This window comes from Hypomesus transpacificus, chromosome 11, assembly GCF_021917145.1.
Source record: "Hypomesus transpacificus isolate Combined female chromosome 11, fHypTra1, whole genome shotgun sequence".
NCBI lineage: Eukaryota > Metazoa > Chordata > Actinopteri > Osmeriformes > Osmeridae > Hypomesus > Hypomesus transpacificus.
The window spans coordinates 12148734-12168903 of record NC_061070.1 but is presented as its reverse complement, the minus strand read 5'-3'; the positions used below and the strand labels follow the sequence as shown (position 1 = coordinate 12168903).

The 20170-nt window shown below is 47.8% G+C and overlaps 1 protein-coding gene across 1 annotated transcript; it reads left to right on the top strand.

The window, feature by feature from the left end:
- The first annotated feature begins 253 nt into the window (after window positions 1-253).
- LOC124473501 (cullin-9) lies at window positions 254-19814 on the top strand. The gene is given in 43 exon segments (XM_047028989.1): window positions 254-408; window positions 1823-2010; window positions 2012-2489; window positions 3653-3807; window positions 3977-4564; window positions 5004-5145; window positions 5650-5840; window positions 6131-6545; window positions 6653-6842; window positions 6976-7177; window positions 7347-7537; window positions 7742-7938; window positions 8027-8264; window positions 8369-8474; window positions 8575-8802; window positions 8958-9048; window positions 9218-9389; window positions 9655-9760; window positions 9844-9939; window positions 10076-10251; window positions 10366-10499; window positions 10669-10854; window positions 11139-11168; window positions 11467-11603; window positions 11883-12065; window positions 12216-12373; window positions 12473-12674; window positions 12865-13036; window positions 13165-13310; window positions 13414-13543; window positions 13717-13916; window positions 14113-14369; window positions 15204-15579; window positions 15723-15863; window positions 16244-16408; window positions 16542-16705; window positions 16804-16897; window positions 17147-17221; window positions 17316-17426; window positions 17691-17808; window positions 17984-18117; window positions 18252-18343; window positions 18492-19814. Coding segments are annotated over 42 exon segments (7770 nt in total). The 5' UTR covers window positions 254-408; window positions 1823-1827; the 3' UTR covers window positions 18712-19814.
- Window positions 19815-20170: the final 356 nt, after the last annotated feature.

Sequence of the window (20170 nt, the reverse complement as noted above, 5' to 3'; positions counted from 1 at the left end):
ATAAAATATGCAGAACAGAATCACAAAAGAAAGTAAAGAATCGCATGAAGTCGAGTTCTGGAATTTGTAATGCAACACTTTTTCAAACAGAGATTAATTTGGATTTATATAGCCCATTAAGAATCTATACTAGGCCTACTCTTGTGACAAAATTCAGTTTTGGGTGCATTTGTAGTGAAGACCCTGTCCGGTTGGTGGCAGTAAACATTTGGGAAACTACGTCACCACATGGCAGAAGAAGAAACTAAAATTCCTGCTGTTACCTGTCATCGTGCGCACTCAACAGTACCGAACGTTGGCGAAAAATACCAGGCAGGCTGGGAAACGATACATTACAACGGAGAAGAAAGCTCCATCGACTGAGGAGGGAGAAATTAGAGAGGAAGGGGAAGCCCTGTGACATTTCAAGTAATGCGTCTCGCTTGCCCTTTTCTTTGTGATATTCCGAAATGCTGATGTTTTTAGGCCGCACTGTTTCAGTTTCCATAGCATAGCCTGTTAGCTAATGCCAGGTAATACGTTACAGTAGCTAGCCAGCAAATTAGCAAGTTAGCTACTTATTATTATAGCTAGCCGTTAGCTATGCTATAGCTAGCTAGTAAGTTCCACTCAGTCACTCTTCCGCTCCTCGGCTTCCAAGGACAGGCCCTACCGGGGATGGTGACTACAGATCGCTTAGAAGAAATAGGCTAGCTAGCAACATGTTATCCGTAGGTTTGGGTTTCTCAAGGGCTGACGCGCCCAGTGTTGTTATTGCTAATAAATGATTCAATTGTTTAAAACTTAGCTGGCAAGCCATGGATTGTACAAAGTACAACAACTGTGAGTTTAGAAACGCCTACCTCATCATGCAGCGTTCCACGTTTACCAATTGTTGGCAAAATTACGCCCCACTGCCTCAGTGATTTAATTGAGATGTTTTAGCTATTAATTCGCTCAGTTATTACTATATGTACGGATCATTGTCATTCAGTTAAAAAGTAGCGAAGAAGTCTCTAACACTCAAATCCAGCAATTAGACAGATCCCAAATACTGAAATAGTTTGCGTGTGACGGGTATTTTGATATTGTATATGAGACGGTTGTTTTTATTCTCTTTTGAACTTAAGTAGCTCTAAGTTAATCAAATTTAAGATCGTGTAAGCTAGCCAAGTTAGCACTAACTATATTATCTCTAAAGAAAGAAGAAAGCGTTATCTCAGCCAAATGGTTTTCACTGCATACTTCTGGTAGCTCATTATGTAGTCTAAATACAGGAAATGGCCTTGGGCTGGAAATTAGGGAACGTATTAACAATTGTAGTTACTTTAAAGGGATTTATTAGCCACGCTCGCTAGCTAGCTGACGTTCATGAGCCATCTCGTTTCCGTCACCGTTAGCTACAAACTTGAGGGCCTCAGCAAAAAAAACATTAAGCAACTGGTAAGCTAGTTACCATTCATAAAGAGGAATCATTGTTGAACATGACAGTTCACAAAACTGTTGAACATGACAGTTCACAAAACTGTAATGTGGGTTGGCTTTACTGTTGACAGATTCTTAGAGAAAAGCTGTCTTTGAAATTAGACTGTTTTGTATTGTTTAAAGGCATAGATTGACTTAACTTTCACAAATGAATGTTCTTTATTAGCCTGGCGTGGAGATGGTACATTGTCACACAGAAGTTTCAATTGTTTTATCTGGTCATTTTGATTGTAATGAGGGTTCCAATTGGGTAGATTGAGCTTTCAAGTGAAGCAGGTTTCACATAATTTAAATGAAAAGTTAATTATCACCAGGTGTGTGATGTTGAATTACTCAAGGTAAAACATTTTTGTCCCAGGTACCATGGTGCGTGAACGGCGCAATGGGAACCTGGTTGTCCAGCTGGGGCCAAAGCAGCAGGCCTACCCGGAGGAGCTGATCAGACAACGGCGAACTCATGAAGGTCTAACAGAGTACCTGATTCGCTGGTGTCTGCAGGCTATAGATGATGGCAGTGGCTCCAGTGGAGGCACCAATGAAGCCGGTGGGGGGGGGGGGGAGCAGCTCTGGCGTGGGTGGCTCCGGTGGCTCAAACTCAGGCGAGAGCAAGACGGAGAACATCCTGATGTGGATGTCCACTGAAGACGTGTATGCCAACTGCCCGTCGCTGTTGGGCAAGCGCAAGGCCGATGCCCAGCGGCCCCTCCTGGAGGAAGAGGAGAGGCCCAGCGGCCAGTTCCCCACGGACGTCACTTTCGACGAGGTGGAGCTCTCTGACATGAAGGACGACGTGAAGAATCTCGTCTGCAGGGCTCGCAAACAAATGGCCAAGAAGAGCGACTTTGCCATCAGCATCACGCACACCATCCATGTGCTCAGTGCCTACGCCAGCATCGGCTCCCTGGTGGGGGTTTTCAAGGAGACGGGAGCCCTGGACCTGCTCATGGAGCTGCTCTGCAACAAGGAGCGACAGACGCGTCGCAGTGCTGGGAAGATGCTCCGGGCCTTGGCCTCGCATGATGCAGGTACAGCAGATTTTGATCGATTTTAAGCACTTTTTCTTTAACTATATTTGAGCAGACAGACTTACTAATGTAAGTGGTTGAAGGGGATTGTCGTCGTCTGTAATTTGTGAGGCACTCTTGATTCCTAAGTCCTGACTTGGTGTGTTGGTGATACATGAACTATTCGGGTGGTGTTCCCCTGCCCTCTTACTCTCCAGAGTGTGTCCTTCCAACTTAATACTGAGAATATCAGGATGAGTATGTAGGTGATACATGGGCCTACCTGGCTTGTGTAAAGTGTTTGCATAGTGACGGCTAAATGGATTCTGAGGCACTGCAGGAAAGGAAGCTATCACTCCTGCTTTCATTGTGCAATAGTCCAGCTAACTGTAAGGGCCTAATGTTATCTGTATGACCTTTTAGCTGTAAGGCATGGAGATTCCAGTGATGCTCCCCCTGTTTGGACAGTGTTTGGAATAAAAAAGTCTTGCTCTTACATTTGCATTGGCTGTAATGCATAAAGCAAATAACATCATGCCTTTTTCCTGAACCTCTAAATGCCTTATTTGGTGCATTTTCTCTTGATTTGTCTGACAGTATGATCGGGTATATTGCGTCTGATCTTGTGTCCTTGAGCTGTAAAGTATTCTCCATGGGTTTCTTCAAGAGTACTCTTCCTTTTCCCTTGTGGAGAAACCATGTCCTCCAAAGTGACACTCACTGTGTTTCCTGCTAGGATTGTTAGCTCAATTTATCAATGAGGAATCACGAGACAAAGTTAACATACTACTGTGCAAAGTTCCTGGTTTCGTCATTAGATGAAAGTTGTCCTCTTGGGAAAGGGTGTTGAAATGTGGAGTCTATGGAGTCTGCTGCCTTTCCTACCTTGCCTTTATGCAAGGTTCATCAACCTTCTGGACTTCAGAGATGGCCTACCTAGGAAGGGCAAAGACTGTTCACATGGAACCTGAAATGTTCCAGCTTGATCTTGTTATACTCTGTCATTGATGAGTACACACAAGGCCATGTTCTTGTTCCAGTCAACTATAGATTATAAAGTTGTGACGAGTTCAACTGGCTGATTTCGCAATGTCTTTATCTGCTATTTAATGCTCCAACCCCATAGCTACACACATACTTGGCATTCATTTGAAACTGCATGTTTCTCTCCACTCTGCCCACAGGGAGTCGTGCTTACGTGCTGCTGTCGCTAAGCCAGCAAGACGGCATCGAGCAGCACATGGATTTTGACAATCGCTACACTCTTCTGGAGCTGTTTGCAGAAACCACCTCCTCTGAGGAGCACGGCATCTCCTTTGAAGGGATCCACCTCCCCCAGGTAGTCCACCAGCCAAGCATGATGTCTTGTCGGTTTGGTCAGTTTACCGGTTGTATTAGCCAAGTGTATTGGTCCCACAAACCTTTTTTTTGTTGACTAATTGTACGACAACTGGCTAGTGCTACTACAGGTTAAAAAATAAATAAATACTGTTTTCTCTGTTCTTCAGATCCCAGGGAAGCTGCTCTTTTCCCTGGTGAAGCGCTACCTATGTGTCACATCCCTCATGGACAAGCTCAACACAGCAGGCGTGGAGTCCAGTGCGGAGCGGCAGGACGCCGGCCCCTCCTCCTCCGGCAGCCACCAGACAGAGCAGCTGCGGGTGCAGCGGGAATTTGAGTTCACGATGGCCATGGCGAACCTGATATCCGAGCTGGTGCGGGTCATGGGCTGGGACCGCAACCGGCAGGTGCCCCACTTCGCCGAGGGGCCGGCGCAGGGAGGGGCCTGCGGGGAGGAGCCGGAGGACGAGCCGCCGCGCCGCGTGCTGCGCTCCATCTTCCAGCCACGCTTCTCCGCCTCGCCCGTCACCGCCATTTCTTCCGCCGCTGCTGTGGTTGCCACGCCTCCCAAGAAGAAGACGGGCAACGGCTTTAAGACGCGCACGGACTTTGCCAGCCGCTCGGCCTACGTGGAGTATGTGCAGGACAACCTGAAGAGTGGCATGCTGGTCCGCATGCTGGAGGACTACGAAGAGGTCAGCGCCGGAGACGAGGGAGACTTCCGCTATAGCAACGACGGATCTCCGCCGGTACAGGTATGAAACTTCAGACCAGACTGTCCCATGGCAGACATTAGTGTGGGGGTGGTAAAGCTTATTTCTAGATGGCGTGCTATATAGAGAGCATGTGTGCTATGCCCGTTGCGTAGTACGTTTCACTTTCACTTCTGGCTTCAAATGACCGTTGACGGATCAGATGTGCACCGTCTTTGTGGCTGTGTGCCAAGCTGTCATTTATGGTTAGATTGCAGAGGATTCTGGGAAATGCGGTTATGGCTATTGGTTGTCGTCTGTTTGAATGAATTTGGGATTATTTATCCATTGTTCACCACAAATCCATTGTTCACCACAAATGCATGTATGCGAAAGTAATGGGATTTGTGGAAACTTTGTGGAATGCCAACCCATGTTGTCAGAGGTCACGTATTGGGATAATATCCGTTTATGACAGCTGTGTTTGTCGCTGCTGCTGCAGGTGTACTGGAACTCTCTGTCGAGAACCTACTGGGTGCACTGGCACATGGTGGAGATCCTGGGCAGTGGCACCAGTGGCCAGGCTGAGAAGGAAACGCAGGAGAAGGCTTCCTCCCTGACCGAGACCCTCAAGCTCACCACGGGTACGTTGAGACGGCAAGGACATTTACATGACTGCAGCCAAATCCATTACATTTCAAATTCTGCCTGCTGCACCAAACAGGAATTGGGGTGGAATCCTCACTGTTGTTTTGGTATTTCTTTTGTTAAACATGGCAGTATAAAGGTTGTTGTGTACAGTGGTTCTGGTCTGTGTGGCTGCATTGCAAAAGCACATTTTGTAGTAGTCGATATCCCTTTAAAGCCAACGTATTTGGATGTGAGCTTTCATGCAAGTGTGTGTTAAGATTTCATTTAAAATGACCTTGATTTTGAGATTTTTATCGATTGACTGGATTGCGTCCATGGGACGATGAAAAACAGCATTTCCCTGGAAACTAATGTATTTGTTTATTTACATTTTATTGTTACAAAACTTTGACTGTCTGAAAAATACATGGTTCGATGCACCTTAAGGAGTTATTCCATGTTGTTTAATCAAGCTTTTCACTTACTTTGACCATTGACATGTTGCTCCTTCTGTGCAGTGAGCCAGACGTTCTTCTCCAAACCTCCTGGTGGGCTATACTCGCTGCCTTACCTGGCTGAGGGGCTGCAGGTGGACAGGACCTGCCTGAGCCGGGCTGAGTGGTGGGAAGTGTTATTCTTCATCAAGAAGCTGGAACCAAAGCAGCAGCAGGAAATCAACAACATCCTGCGCCAGAATCTGGACGACCAGGCAAGTACTGTCTTTTTTTATACACCAACCCTCAAGAAAGTAGCCGTAGGTACTTTATTATGTCGGTAGGTATGTACAAGAAACACTAGTACTGTATTATTCTGTTCTAATTCATCGATACCTGCCTTTTCCTCTTACATCCTGCTGCCCTTGCATTTTTTTGTACATTGGGTTTTTGGTTACATTGTTCCTACTCTTTTATGGATACACTTGGATTGATGTTTACTTACCCCTCACCCTAACCTCCTGTCCTTCTCCACTTTCTCTCACCTCCTGTCTTCCTGCCCCAGATATCAGACCTGGATGAAGTTACTCTCATTCAGCTGCTGGTGCCAGGCGAGGTGGCCAAGAAGCTGCTCCTCTACCTAAAGCAGACCCTGCAGGCCTCCTGCCTGGGGGATTTGCTCTGCTCCCACACCTTCTCCAAATATTACCGGCGCAGAGGAGGGGGAGAGCTAGAGGACGAAGAGATGCTGGTCAATGGCTCCCTGGGCTCCTCGGGCCTGGGAGGGCAGGGCACCTCATCTTCGTCCTCCACCAGCGTCTCGTCCTCTTCATCCTCTTCCTCCTCAGCCATGGGCTCTGTGTCTAAGAAGCCCAAGAAGGAGATCCCGGCAGACTCGGGCTTCGCCAGCTACGACACCGAGAGTGAGCTGCCCGACGATGAGACCAAGTACCCTGAAGACCTGGAGGAGAAGATGAAAGGTGTGTGTGTGTGAAAGGGCAATATGATCACACGACTGCATTCCTTTGTGTTAGGTCACCCAACAGAATTTCGTCCTAACCCCATTTCCCCCCCCATCCCTTCTCAGTGTTCAACAACCCAAAGGTGCAAGGTAAGAAGACAGCCCTGGAGAAACTGGGCGAGGTGGTGGACATCATGAAGAAGGGTGGCTCCGAACCAGGTCAGCAGCTGGCTGGCATGAAATTCATCGTCAAGGTCCTGGAGGAGGAAGGGCCCCAGGAGAGAGGTGGCCTCAGGGCCGACGCCCAGACCATCCGGTGAGACCTTTCCCATGAATTTAACACTTCCTCGTTCCACTTCTTTTTTGTCTTTATGTTAACGTTTTGGTTTTAAAGTGTCTAGGGTGTTAGAGTAACATGGGAAATGTGATATGAATCTCCTCCACCCCAGGGATAAAGTCCTAAAATTGCTCGTGGAGATGCTGAGCGGTCAGCCCAAGGAAATCGTGGTCAGCAGCCTGCGACTAACCCGTGCCCTCATGCTCAAGTATGAGTGGAGAGTGTCCTTTGCCACGGAAGGGGGCATCAAAGCCATCCTGTCCTGCATGCAGGAGCACCCCACCGTCACACAGGTCCAGCAAGTTGCCCTGGCGGTGAGTCTTACCTTCAATCCCAAAACAACGTTTCTTTTTTGATTTCAGAATGTTCCTGTTACTAGAGAGAGAAACCCATTTGCGTTCAGGACCTTGCATGTCGTCTTCAGGTCAGGATGTTTATTGAATCCACCCTGAATATCCCCCCCCCCTTCATTACTTTCTCCAGACTCTGAAGGTCATCACAGGTGCCAGTAAGCATGACTTGAGTAGCATGGGCAGCTGCGTGCCGCTCTCCGAGTCTGGAACCCAGATGATGCTGGAGATCTTCGCTAGCATCGGCTCGGCAACACCACAGGGTTCCAAGGGACTGCTGGGTGCCATCCCCGCCGCCATCGAGCTGATGCTCAACACGCCAGGGTATTTAGCTTGACCACCTCCATCTTCAAAGGGAACGTTCGGCCCAACACGGAACCATTTATTCACTTCAGTAAAGAAGAAATTGTAACAATTTGAAAACGAAACCAATCATTTTGAAAGGAATAAATCCTTGAGCAGATCTTGAAGTTGTGAACATCTGGGAAGGAATCCTAAAAGAAAAAGCGTCTGTCTCCGCCCCCTTAGGTGTATGTTCTCGGTGAGGAACGGTCTGTTGGTGATCATCATGCTGATCTCGAGTCACAAAAGCTTGGCTGAGCAGCTTGTGGCCTGCGACGTCAGCACCGTGCTCAAGAAGTGCCTGTCAGCCCCGCGGCCAGAGACCATGCTGGCCATCATCGCTCTCAACCACATCTCCATGGTCCACAAGCTGGAGAAGAAAGGTCGGACATTGCCCCCTCCTTCAGTTCTGCCGTTGCGTGCTCAGGCAAAGGAAGTCGTTCTTGATTCCTCCCGTTTCTGCCGTTCCAGAGTCCAAGGAGGAGCTCGACTTCAAGGACACGGAGCTGAAGATGCTGGTGGTGAGCCTGAAGGAGATGACGGCCACCAAGGAGGTGATCCTGACGCTGGAGCAGCTGCTGTGTGACTGCACGTCGCAGCTGGAGGAGGAGCGCAACCAGGTGACCCGCAGCAGGGACACCTACCAGGACCTGGTCCGCCTCATGGACCAGCACCGGGCCGACCGCGCGGCCCAACTCTCCATCCTCAGGTAGCTCCCGCGCCCCCGGCTCTGAAAGATGGGAGAATATGTTGGGTTTGTCTGTTTTGAAGGTTCATTCGTTGTCTATCATGGGCCATCTTTCTTTTTTCTAGGATACTGAATAAGTTCTTGGACAACTACCAAGAAGACCTGCTTCCGTGGCATGAGAGTATTGAGCCTTGTCTGTCCTCGATGACGGCCTTCATCAACGACCGGGAGGTAGCGTAGAATCTCCACTATAGTAACAGAGGAAATATTCACACAGGGTCACAGTTGAGAAAGAGCATTCATCAGGCTAACGAGAGCTCCTTTCTTTCAGGTCGTGCAGCTTTTCATCCGATTCCTCTACCGTCTGGCTTCTCTGAACAAAGACTATGCCGTGGTGATGTGTCGCCTGGGGACCAAAGATGCCCTGGTCAAGGCCCTTGACAAGCACAGCACCAACCTGCTCATGGTCACAGAGCTACGGGACCTGATTAATGACTGTGAGAAGTACGCCAGTCTCTACAAGAAGATGACCACAAGCGTCCTGGCTGGATGCATCCAGGTTCCGTTTATATTCTTTACCTAGAATATCGATTTCCTATTGTCTTGTCTGTTAGGCAGTATTGTTGTGGTTTTGTGCCACCTATTCCAAAGTGATATGGCACTAATGCACTATATTTGCATTATATTTACTTTGTGTCATTAAATCCTCCACAGATGGTCCTTGGTCAAATAGAAGAGCACCGCCGCAGCCACCAGCCAATCAACATCCCCTTCTTTGACGTGTTCCTTCGAAATCTGTGCCAAGGTAAGGCCCCTTCTAACCGACGCACAGAATAACTTCAGAGTTCTCCTAACTTGTTTCTGAACATGTTGTCTGTTCAAGCTTTTAGGAAGGCGTTGCTTGTCCTCACTGTCAGTAATCACTAGTCCTGTAAACTGTCCTTGCATCATCTGACCATGATGATAACCTCCAGGGTCCAGTGTGGAACTCAAGGAGGACAAATGCTGGGAGAAGCTGGAGGTGTCCTCTAATCACCATCGAGCCAACAAGCTCACTGACAAAAACCCCAAAACCTACTGGGAGTCCAATGGCTGCACAGGTTCCCATTTTATCAACATCTACATGCACAAAGGGGTGGTTATTAGGTACGTCCCGGCCTCACTCTTGGTTAAACTAACCAAAATGTAACTAGATAATCAACTAAATATATTTTCAAATGATCTTGTCCTTGAATGCATGCATGGGGTTAAACTAAAGCACAACTTTTCTAACTGGGTGGTCATTTCTTGTGGTTATCCTGTGAGGCAGAAAAGTGGATTGGTCATAAAATGCATCTCATTCGTTTTTAGAAGCATAAAAAGGAATGTGTTACGGTAATGAACGAATAATGAAGATCCTTGTTTGACCCAGGCAACTGGCGGTGATTGTGGCCAGTGAAGACTCAAGTTACATGCCTGCACGGATTGTGGTGCTGGGCGGAGACGACCCCACAAACATCAATACGGAGCTGAACACAGTATGTTTGGACAGGAGTCTTTTTCGTTTTGGCAGATACATTTGTGGGTTGTGATAGTAGCTCAGGATCTTTTGTGGTTGCAGGTCAACGTGCCTCCGTCAGCCAGTCGTATTGTGCTGCTGGAGAACATGACTCGCTTCTGGTCCATCGTGCAGATCAGGGTCAAGAGGTGTCAGCAGGCAAGCCACATTCATTTGAATATCAAAACCCTGCGCACGAAACGGATCCTTCTCATACATTGGGCGTGCCTTTTATCATTAATTTTTTTTAACTGTCCTCGAATGTTTGCCTAACAGCCCTGTATCTCTCCACCAGGGTGGCATTGACACACGGGTCCATGGTTTCGAGGTGTTGGGGCCCAAACCCACCTTCTGGCCTGTGTTCAAAGAGCAGCTGTGCTGCAGGACTTACCTCTTCTACACCACCAAGGCCTACACCTGGTGCCAGGAGATCCTGGGGGACAAGGCCCAGCTACTGCAACTCTTCAACAAGTAAGAGCCCTACTTCCACTCCACCACAGCCCCTGCCCACACCACATCCATTCCCCTTGAGATACGACCAACACCGTTGACCGTATCTTGACCCGCGCCCCCGTCTCCCCACAGACTGAACAGCGCTCTCCGACACGAGCAGATGTTCGCCGACCGCTTCCTGCCCGACGCCGAGGCCGCCGAGGCCCTGGGCCGCACCTGCTGGGAGGCGCTCATCACCCCCATCGTCCAAAGCATCACCTCCACCCGTACGGCAAACCTCCCTCCTCATCCGCATCTCCTCACACGCCTTGCGTCAACAATACATCGCTTATCATACACCGGACTCGCCCCAGGTCTTGTTGGAGCTGTGTTGTTCCTCATGTGGACTCTTCCCCCCCCCCCCCCCCCCCGCTGTGTGTTGACGTGTTGGAACAGGAACCACGGCGGTCAGCCCGCTCTCCTGGCTGCTCAGCGAGTACCTGGACAACGCCGAGTCGGCCCGGCGCTGCAAGGGCCGGGCGGCCATCTTCAACTCTCGCGTCCGCCGCCTCACGCACCTGCTGGTCCACGTGGACACCAGCCGGGTGGACACGGAGGAGCTCAAGCCGCCCATCAAGTCCAGTGAGTCCCCTGTCACATCCTGTAACCACCCTGCTAAAGTCAACTTGACTTGTTAAGTAAAGTTGCGTTTAGACACAGGGAAAACCTGTACTGTCTCTTAATTGGCATGCCGTCGAGCCTTGAGTCAACGTAAACTAGCTGCAGTTCGTCCATAGTGAAACAGAAAGTGATTTTGGTAACATCCCCGGTTGTACGTAAAAGGACATTTTGAGTCATATTATAGAAACGACAATCGTAGACACCACCTTACGTCTTCCATTTTAAGGCCTGTCTTTTGTTTTCAGAAGGTATCAACCGAAGCAAAGATTTGAAGAGTAAGTAATAATTAGAGGCTGATGTACTGCATTGTTCTTTTTTTTTTTTTTTTGTTTTTTTTTTTCTCAGCTCAGTGTTTATCCCCATGTTGTACTACTAATGACCTGAGCATTGCGCTTTTTCTCCTGCACACGCAACCCACCTGTTTGACTTTTCCACATATAATATCAGGAGGTTTTAATTTCAGTTTTTCTTTCAGTTATTTTTTTGGCTGCTGTTTCTGTTCATCACCCTGACAATACTATCGGAGCTTTGTTTTGGATGCAGGATTCGATTATGGTCCTTTTTGTCTTTCAGATGGCAAAGAAGGCAAGAACAAAGATGCGGCCGCAGCCTCTTCCTCCTCCTCCTCTTCATCGGTCAAGCCCAAACTGAAGAACACCAGCAGCATCGCAGGAATAGCACTGTGTTGGCAGGGTGTGGTACAACGCCAGGTAAGTCAGTATGAATACCTCTCTTCTACCAAACCTTGTTGGGAAAAAAAATCTATTTACAGTACCAGTCAAAAGTTTGGACACATTGAGAGAATGTGTCCAAGCTTTTGACTGGTACTGTATATTTTATTCTACAATGCCCCACATTGGCTTTGTTCCAACTGCGTTCTTCATGTGTGTAAGTATGTCCCGAATATAAAATCATTAACCGTATCGCAACAAAATGGGTACAATATTAATGACAAAATATTCTTTACTTGTGTGTCATCATTTGAACAGGTAAAGAAGTTCCTGGACTCCACGTGTAGCCTACCTGACTTTGTGGAGAGGTACAGGAACATGTACCTACGTCTTAAAAACGCCATGGAGGAGCTCTTTGGTCAGCAGACGGCCTTTGCGCTGGCTCTCCGCCACGGCTTCTCTGCCGCCCTCCTCCAGCTCTCCATCCTCACTGCCATGCATGTAAGTGGCTAAATAAGCTGTGGACCAACAATGTTGCACCTTTCACGGCTTTCTCCTAAGTCCTTTCACAACCCCCCCCGCTATTTGTAAAGTGGATATGTTCCCAGTTGACATACCTTGTTAATCAAATCCCCTTCTCTCATTCTGTAGGTGAGTGAGAGGTTTGCCCAGTACATTGACCTGATGATCCAGGACAGCGGAGTAGACTCTGGCAACGTGGAGACACTCAACAAGCTCCAGCAGTTCCTGGAACCCATGCTCTTTCTGTCTGGCCTCGAACTGGCCAACACTTTTGAGCACTTTTACAGGTTTGTGAGAAAAATAAATCGGTTACTTTCGCTAAGGAAATTGAAAGCGGAACATGCATGATAAGGTCGTACGTTGTTGCCGCTCCGTTTCCTCTGCAGATACTACCTAGGGGACCGCTTGCTGGGCCAGGCCAAGGTGTGGCTGGAAAATGCCGTCATCGAGCACATCGGCACCTGCTTCCCCAACCGCTTCCCCCAGCAGATGCTGAAGAACCTGACTGAGTCGGAGGAGCTCCAGCAGGAGTTCCACCTGTACCGCCTGCAGCAGCTGGACAAGACCCTGCAGGACACGGACGAGGAGGTGAGACCAAGACCGGCTTGCTCTGACAAACGTTGCAAGCTCATTGGCTCGGGTCTTTGTCCAGCCCAGCTGGTCCCAAGCAACACGAGTCACGCACCATTATCCTTCGTAGACCGTTGGATTAGCCTTGCGATATGGTTGTGTCAATTCTTGTTGTCCCTCTCTCGCTGTCCCCGTGGCTGCTGTGCAGATGATGGAGGATCAGTCCTCGGAGCCGGACGAGGAGAGCGAGGTCAAGGTGCTCGTTCTGTCTCCCCGCTGCTGGGCCGTCTCCTCCCCCTGTTACCTGGACAACCCCAGAAAGCACCTCCCCCAGCAGCTCTGCAGCTACCTGGCGGAGTTCACCGACTTCTATGCCAACAGTTAGTCTTCTTTTTCACCCAAACATTGTTTCATTTCTGCACAGTCGCAGTTATCTCTCTCTCTGTGGCCGGATTGTCTTTTTTCCCCATGAAAAGGATCAAAACGTGTTCCTCTGTCTGTGTTGCAGGTCAGTGCATGTATGAAATGGCCCACACCAAGCCCCGGCGGCTCCAGTGGACGTGGCTGGGCCATGCCGAGATGACGTACGGCCCCTGTACCATCTACGTGTCCACCCTGCAGATGTACATCCTGCTGCAGTTCAACCACCAAGAGGTAACCTGACACACCCGACGCTCGGACACACACACACACACGTTCTGTTCCGTGGTGAAATGAGAGCGGACGGGGTTATGTGACGTCCCTGTGTGTTGGTCAGGACGTGTCTGTGGAGACTCTGCTGCAGGCCACGGGCCTGTCGCCCACCGTCCTCCTCCACGCCCTGTCCCCCCTGACCGCCGAGAAGGGCGTCCTCACCCACGACGGCCCCGACAGTGACCCCACAAAGGGTACGTGTTTAGGATTGTCTAAATAAATACTTGGGTGTTTATTCAAGCATGAGCTATCTATAAACAAAACATGTGTACCACCCAATTTTTGGTGACTTCATAACGATAAAAAAAAAAAAAACGGAACCAAGAGGTGTTTATTGAGCACTTTCTTTTTCCTTCTCCAACCACAGGAGTTCTGAAGTTGAATCATACTCTAACCCAGGGCAAGGACAGCCACAGCTTCTGCTACCTGCTGCCCAAGCAGACCTACTTGAATGTAGACGAGGACTCGGCCCGCACGCTGGAGAGGAAGAGGAACTTCATCTACTGCCTCATCGTCCACATCATGAAGACCGAGAAGGAGATGCACATAGACAACCTGGTGTTCAAAGTAAAACTTGTTTTCTTACCCTTTTCACACGACACTCCTGCTTTTCCATAGTCATGCTTGTGGAGCGTCCAAGTACATGCATGGTAAACTTACTGAACGGGCGAGGCTCCCGTGTGGGGTCGTCGCCAGGCCGCCCGCGTTTTCATTTTCGGAAACGGCCGACCAACCTGTGCCTGTTATGTCCTGGCGTTCATAGGTGTTGGACACATGCCAGAAGCAGGAGGCGGGGGGGTTCCCTGGCGGCATGCGCTTCAGCTGCACCACCACGGACGTGCTGGGCTGCGTCATGCACGTCATCAGCAAGGGCTACGTCAGGCGCAACGAGGACAGTCCCCACATTGTGGAGTTTGTGCCCGAGGACCCCTCCACGCCCCAGAAGGGCCAGGCACACTTCTCCTTCAGCAAGACGGATCTGAAGAAGACCCCTGGCAGCGGCAGCAAGGCTGACTTCAGGTGTGCTGACGACCCTTGACCCTAGGGGGGGGGAGGCTGGGTGTTTTTTGTTATTTATGTGGAAGACCTCTGACTTTGTCTAGGATAAATCTTTGCCGTTGGGTTCAGCCTTGTTTTTCAATGAGAGGACAGGACAACTGCCAAAATATCACGCAAGAATATTCTATATACTAACAGGCTTTTTTTCTCGTCTTCATTTGTTTGTCATTTGTAGTCCCTCCTATGATGCTTTGATTGATAACTTCTAGAGCGAGCCAGTGGTTGTTTTTTTCCAGCCCTGGTGTTGACACACTGTGCCATATGTTCTGTACTAATTTAGCTTTTAATTGCACTTTGACCCACACTGTGGCTGCATGGCTATGCCTTAATATCAGTCTGGATATTTGCGTTTAGGATTATCTTGCACTTACACTTTTCATTTTCATCTTTCTCAAGGAAACCAATAATTACATTAGCAACAATTACCTACAATTTGCACACAGCGCGATGCAGGCATAATGCAACATCAATGTTTTATAACCTTAAACGAAGAAAATAAAGAACCCTTAAAACTTTCAACCATGTTTGTTGCTCTCTTATTTTTGTGTGGTGGTTAGATTCCCAAAGTTGTCACTATTACTACAGCCTATATTAATCTGGAAGCTTTCTCTCAAATCCCAGTCAGAACTAACAAAATAAATACTTTCCCTAGTCATGATGAAGTCCTATGTCCACTGTAATACTTGAAAGATACATTTTCCCACATCCAACCTTCCAAGGACCTCTATAGCTGGCGTCATAAAAATGTTGTTTTCCTTTTTGTCTGTTGTGACGGTTGTGTTTAATCCTCTACAGCCTGGGAGGCCTGGCTGTAGCTCCTCAGCGTGCCGAGGACGGCGTCTTGGAGGCGGTCCTGTTCTCCATGGGCCGGACCATGAACCAGGAAGAAGTCAGGCAGCTGATGCAGCGCACCGTCCAGCAGGTCGCCGGGACCCTGAGTCTGGACCTGGACCGGGCCGAGCACCTGCTGGTGCACTGCAAGTGGAACGTGGACGTGTTGATCCAGCGTTACTCTGACGACCCCGACAGCGTGGTCATGGCAGCTGGGCTGAAGGGGAGGAACCCACAGCCGCCCGCCGCCCCTGTGTCCAGCTGCCCCGTGTGTCTCATCGCTCAGACGGGGGAGACTGAGGCCGCACCCACTCTCTGCTGCATGCACTACTGCTGCAAGGTCTGTTTGAGCTCTTGAATTCTCTCAATCCAAAGCAGTGATTTATTGATCTTGGAAATTCCAGACAGTGTTTGTAGACATGTTTTCCTTCTCGTTGATGTGTGCAGTTGAGAGGAGAATATGCTATTTTTTTCTACTCATAGTCCTGCTGGCAGGAGTATCTGACGGCAAGGATTGAGCAGAACCTGGTGATGAACTGCAACTGTCCAATCACAGACTGTCGAGCACAGCCCACCTCTCAGTTCTTCTTTAGCATCCTAACAGACAAGGATACCATCTCCAAGGTAGGAGGATCAATCTAGTTTTTGGTTTCCATTAAAAGTACGATAAACATGATTTTTTTTCAGTCCAAAAAAGAAAGGTTGTGTCCCCTATAAACATGTTGTGTAAGCTAGTAAGGCCCTCGCGTTGATTTAGCACCAGTACATTTATATCTTTTGGAGCATGCCGCTACTTTCCATCCAATTTCCTTTGGCGAGGCGTGCCTTGACTTATTTTGTGAAATCAACTGGCAGTCAACTTGAGCTTGAGGAAAGCGTGGATGTTCAGACAAGAGTTTCTCATATTTGAATGGGTTGTACAATGTTGCATATTACCCAACTAACCTCCTGACAACACATCTCTTCTGTCCTCTTTTGCCCCCCCCCCCCCCACCCCCCTTCAGTATGCGAACGCCCTCCTGCGTGGATATGTAGAGTGTTGCTCCAACCTGACCTGGTGCACCAACCCCCAGGGCTGTGACCAGATCCTGTGCAAGGAGAACATCGGGAGCATGGGCACCTGTTCCAAGTGTTGCTGGTCTTCCTGCTTCAGTTGCAACTTCCCAGAGGTAAGCAAATCTTCCAAACTATATGACAGATAAAAGAATAAATAGTCACAATTGCAATTGGTGAATGAGACACCCATGGAAATATTCGAACGTCTCGAGAGCTAACCTGGGCTCGCCTCCATCTCTTCCCCAGGCCCACTACCCGGCCAGCTGCAGCCACATGTCCCAGTGGATGGACGATGGTGGCTACTATGAGGGCATGAGCATGGAAGCCCAGAGCAAGCACCTTGCCAAACTCATCTCCAAACGTTGCCCCAGCTGCCAGGCCCAGATAGAGAAGAATGAAGGTTGCCTACAGTAAGGACACAACCTCCAATAGTGCACATTGAATGTCGTATAGTTTCAATTGATGGCCACCTTAACTGATCTCCTTTTGTACTTTTCAAACTCCCTAGCATGACTTGTGCCAAATGTAACCATGGCTTTTGCTGGAGGTGTCTGAAGCCATGGAAACCAACTCACAAAGATTACTACAACTGCTCAGCCATGGTGAGTTCTACAGGTTTGATCTGACATTGTGTAGAATTCCACCAGAAAGATCTATAATGACTTCATAACTGCTGCATGTGTTATCACTGGCTTTAACGCATGTCATCAAACTGCAGAGTCCAAAATGTTTCCAAAATGTGTTATTTTTTAAAGCTGAAGCACTGTTGCTCTTTAGGACACATTTGTTCAACCTCTGCCTTTTTTGACAAGAAGAAAATAATGCTTGCTTACTTTGTCAAAAATGATCAGGTGAGCAAAGCTGCCAGGCAAGAGAAGAAGTTTCAAGACTACAATGAGAGATGCACTTTCCACAATCAGGCCAAGGTACACACACTTTCTGGACCATATTCTGTTATCCAGAAAGTTGGTTATCCTGAATAATACCATAATGGACTTTACATTTGTTGATTCGATTAAGGACTTTGCTATCAATCTGGAGAACAAAGTGTCAGCCATCAATGAAGCCTTGCAGATGAAATCCTTGACCTTCGTCATCGATGCCTGCAAAGTCCTCGCTCAGGCTCGCAAGGTAAGCATCTCATGATTAGCAAGAAGAAACAAATCCTGCATCAATGGTCTGACATCTATTGGAAAGCCTAAAGTGAAGGCTGTTACAGAAAACACGTTTTAATCGACTCAATATGAATGCCTTTGATTTTGAATGAGGTTCAACAACCAGGTGTCCGTATACTGAGCCATGTCCACATCATATCCTAATACTGGTCATAAAGTACATCTGTCGTTTATACAGTTGTATCATTGATTAATTCTGATGGTTATGACTTTGGACTAGGTGCTGGCCTACTCGTGTGTGTACAGCTACTACAACCAGGACACAGAGAAGATGGATGTGATGGAGCAGCAGATGGAAGCCCTAGACCTTCACACTAATGCCCTACAGATCTTGCTGGGTAAGACCTAAATGAATCATTTCTGCAGGCCTCCCCTCTAGGGATGCAATAGCATCACTCAGGGTAGCTCTGATGATTTGAGTTAAACGCCATACTGGAATACAATGTTGACAAGATGGTATCATGCTACTTTCAGTGTCCTTTTTTGAAGTGATTGGTATGTTTGGCCTTTCAGAGGAGACCCTGCTGCAGTGTACTGATCTGGCCTCCTGCGTCCGGCTCCTAAAGCCTGAGCACCTCAACACTGGACTGGAGCTCATCCGCCGGATCCAGGAGCGCCTGGTGGCCATCCTGCAACACTCCACCCAGGTAGGCCTCCACCCTGCCTCACACTCTCTTTCTCTCTCTGACCTTCAGGTATCGCTTTTGCCACTCATTGGATGCTTTGTCGCTCAATCAACAGCAAGTCTTGAGGGTTTCCTGTCTGGTCTCTCCAAACACAGGACTTTCGAGTGGGGTATCAGTCCAAAACAGGACAAGACCAGGAATCTGCTCAAGCTTCAAATCTGTCTAATCACACAGACGCCAACAAAACGTAAGGAATGGGAGAGAGGACTTCCTCCTTTTATAATGGTGATACTGCTTTTCCTCCAGTGGAACTCTTTAGATATGACAAAGCTCTCTCTCTGTCTACCTCTCTGTCTACCTCTCTGTCTACCTCTCTCTACCCTACCTCCACTCAGGGCCAAGTCTGACAGGGCCTCGGAGTCCGGGGATTCCGACAACAACAACAACACGGGCGAGGAAGTGGGCGACGAAGCCGAGGAGGACGACGAGTACGACGACGAGTACGTCCCCGAGTGGCACGAAGACTACGACGAAGACGACATCGACGAGGACGACTTCTTCTCCGACGACGACGAGTCGGAGAACCTAGAGAGGGACTTTAGTCCCTTTGACTAGACACCTTCTCACACAGTAACATGAAGAAGCAGGCAAAAAAAGTCAGTCCCAACTGTGCAGGCACTGTATCACCATATGAATATATTAGATATATAAGAATCTAACAGTACAACGATTATACAAGACAGGGAGGTAGACGTCTGTTCTGACTTTGACCAGCTGCACGAACATTTTACACTTTCTGTACTTCATCTGTCAATTCCATAGGTTTGATTACTCATAAAGCCTTTTCTTGTGTTCCTTATGAAACATTAATGCCGCTGATAAGGGCACAATTACTTGCATTGATGAAGGATCGTCATAAGTGAAAACATTATGTGAATATGCTTGGGAACAAAGCCCATAATTTTTGTTTAATGCAGAAGCTGCTGCTTTTTGATTTACTTTGGCAACTGAATGAAGGGATTTATAATCCAGGGTTGGGAAGACTGTTAGTCTTGGTTATAAGTTGATGTTTATGTCATCATATACTGGCATATTGATTTGGCTCAGATCATTTTTCTTGCATCACATACAGGTTTGCCTTTTCTTTTTTTAATACGTGGGTATGCCTTTATTACGAACAATAAAGAACACATTTAATTGCTATAATACGTCCATGATACGTGAAATACGTAAAATACCGTATTCCTGATCTACATCTTGGTTTGTGTTTAGAATTCTGGTATGACATTGCAAAATACATTGTTTTAAGAGTGTAACTTTTTCATGCAACTGTGTTAAAGGGCTACGAGAGCTAAGACTTAAATTTAACATTACTAAATACAAAATGTGGTCTGGACTTGAACAGGGAAATTCTGGAATGTTATCTGGCTCTAGAATCTCTGCAATAACAGTTTGAAAGTATGAGGTCATTGTGGTGTTATTTGCTAAGCAAAATTTGTGTAACATGCTGTTTTGGGGGGCGGGCCATAGATAGTTTTTGGACATGTCTGTGTTCATCTCTGTATAGGCTGAGGCGTTGAGGTATCTGATATTTCAATACCTCATTTTGCTGTGAGTGGGGAAAAACCTATATTCATGTTCTCAAATGTTATATCTTTCTGATCTTATCGTTGAGTTTGTTCGACTTAGGCTAACTAAATAAAAGCTTTTTTTCCGCTCTGAAGTGTGAATGTATTGGTTTGTATACTGCTTTTCTTTGGGCATACTGTACGAGTGTTTGCTATGTTAGATTGTACCAAAGAGTTAATGGTCGGGTTTCCCAGATTCGTTAAGAAACTCTTAACGCTAAGAGCTTTTTATGAACGTTCTAAGAGCGTTCTAGAGCGTTCTAAGAACGCTCCAAAGAAGTTCTGAGTGTTAAGATCTCAACGAATCTGGGATCCGGCCAATATAAGTTATTTGGTTGTACCAGAGAATGGCCGGGTTTCCCAGATCCGTTAAGAAGATCTTAACGCTCAGAGCTTCTTTGAAGCGTTCTAAGAACGCTCTAGAACACTCTTAGAACGTTCTTAAG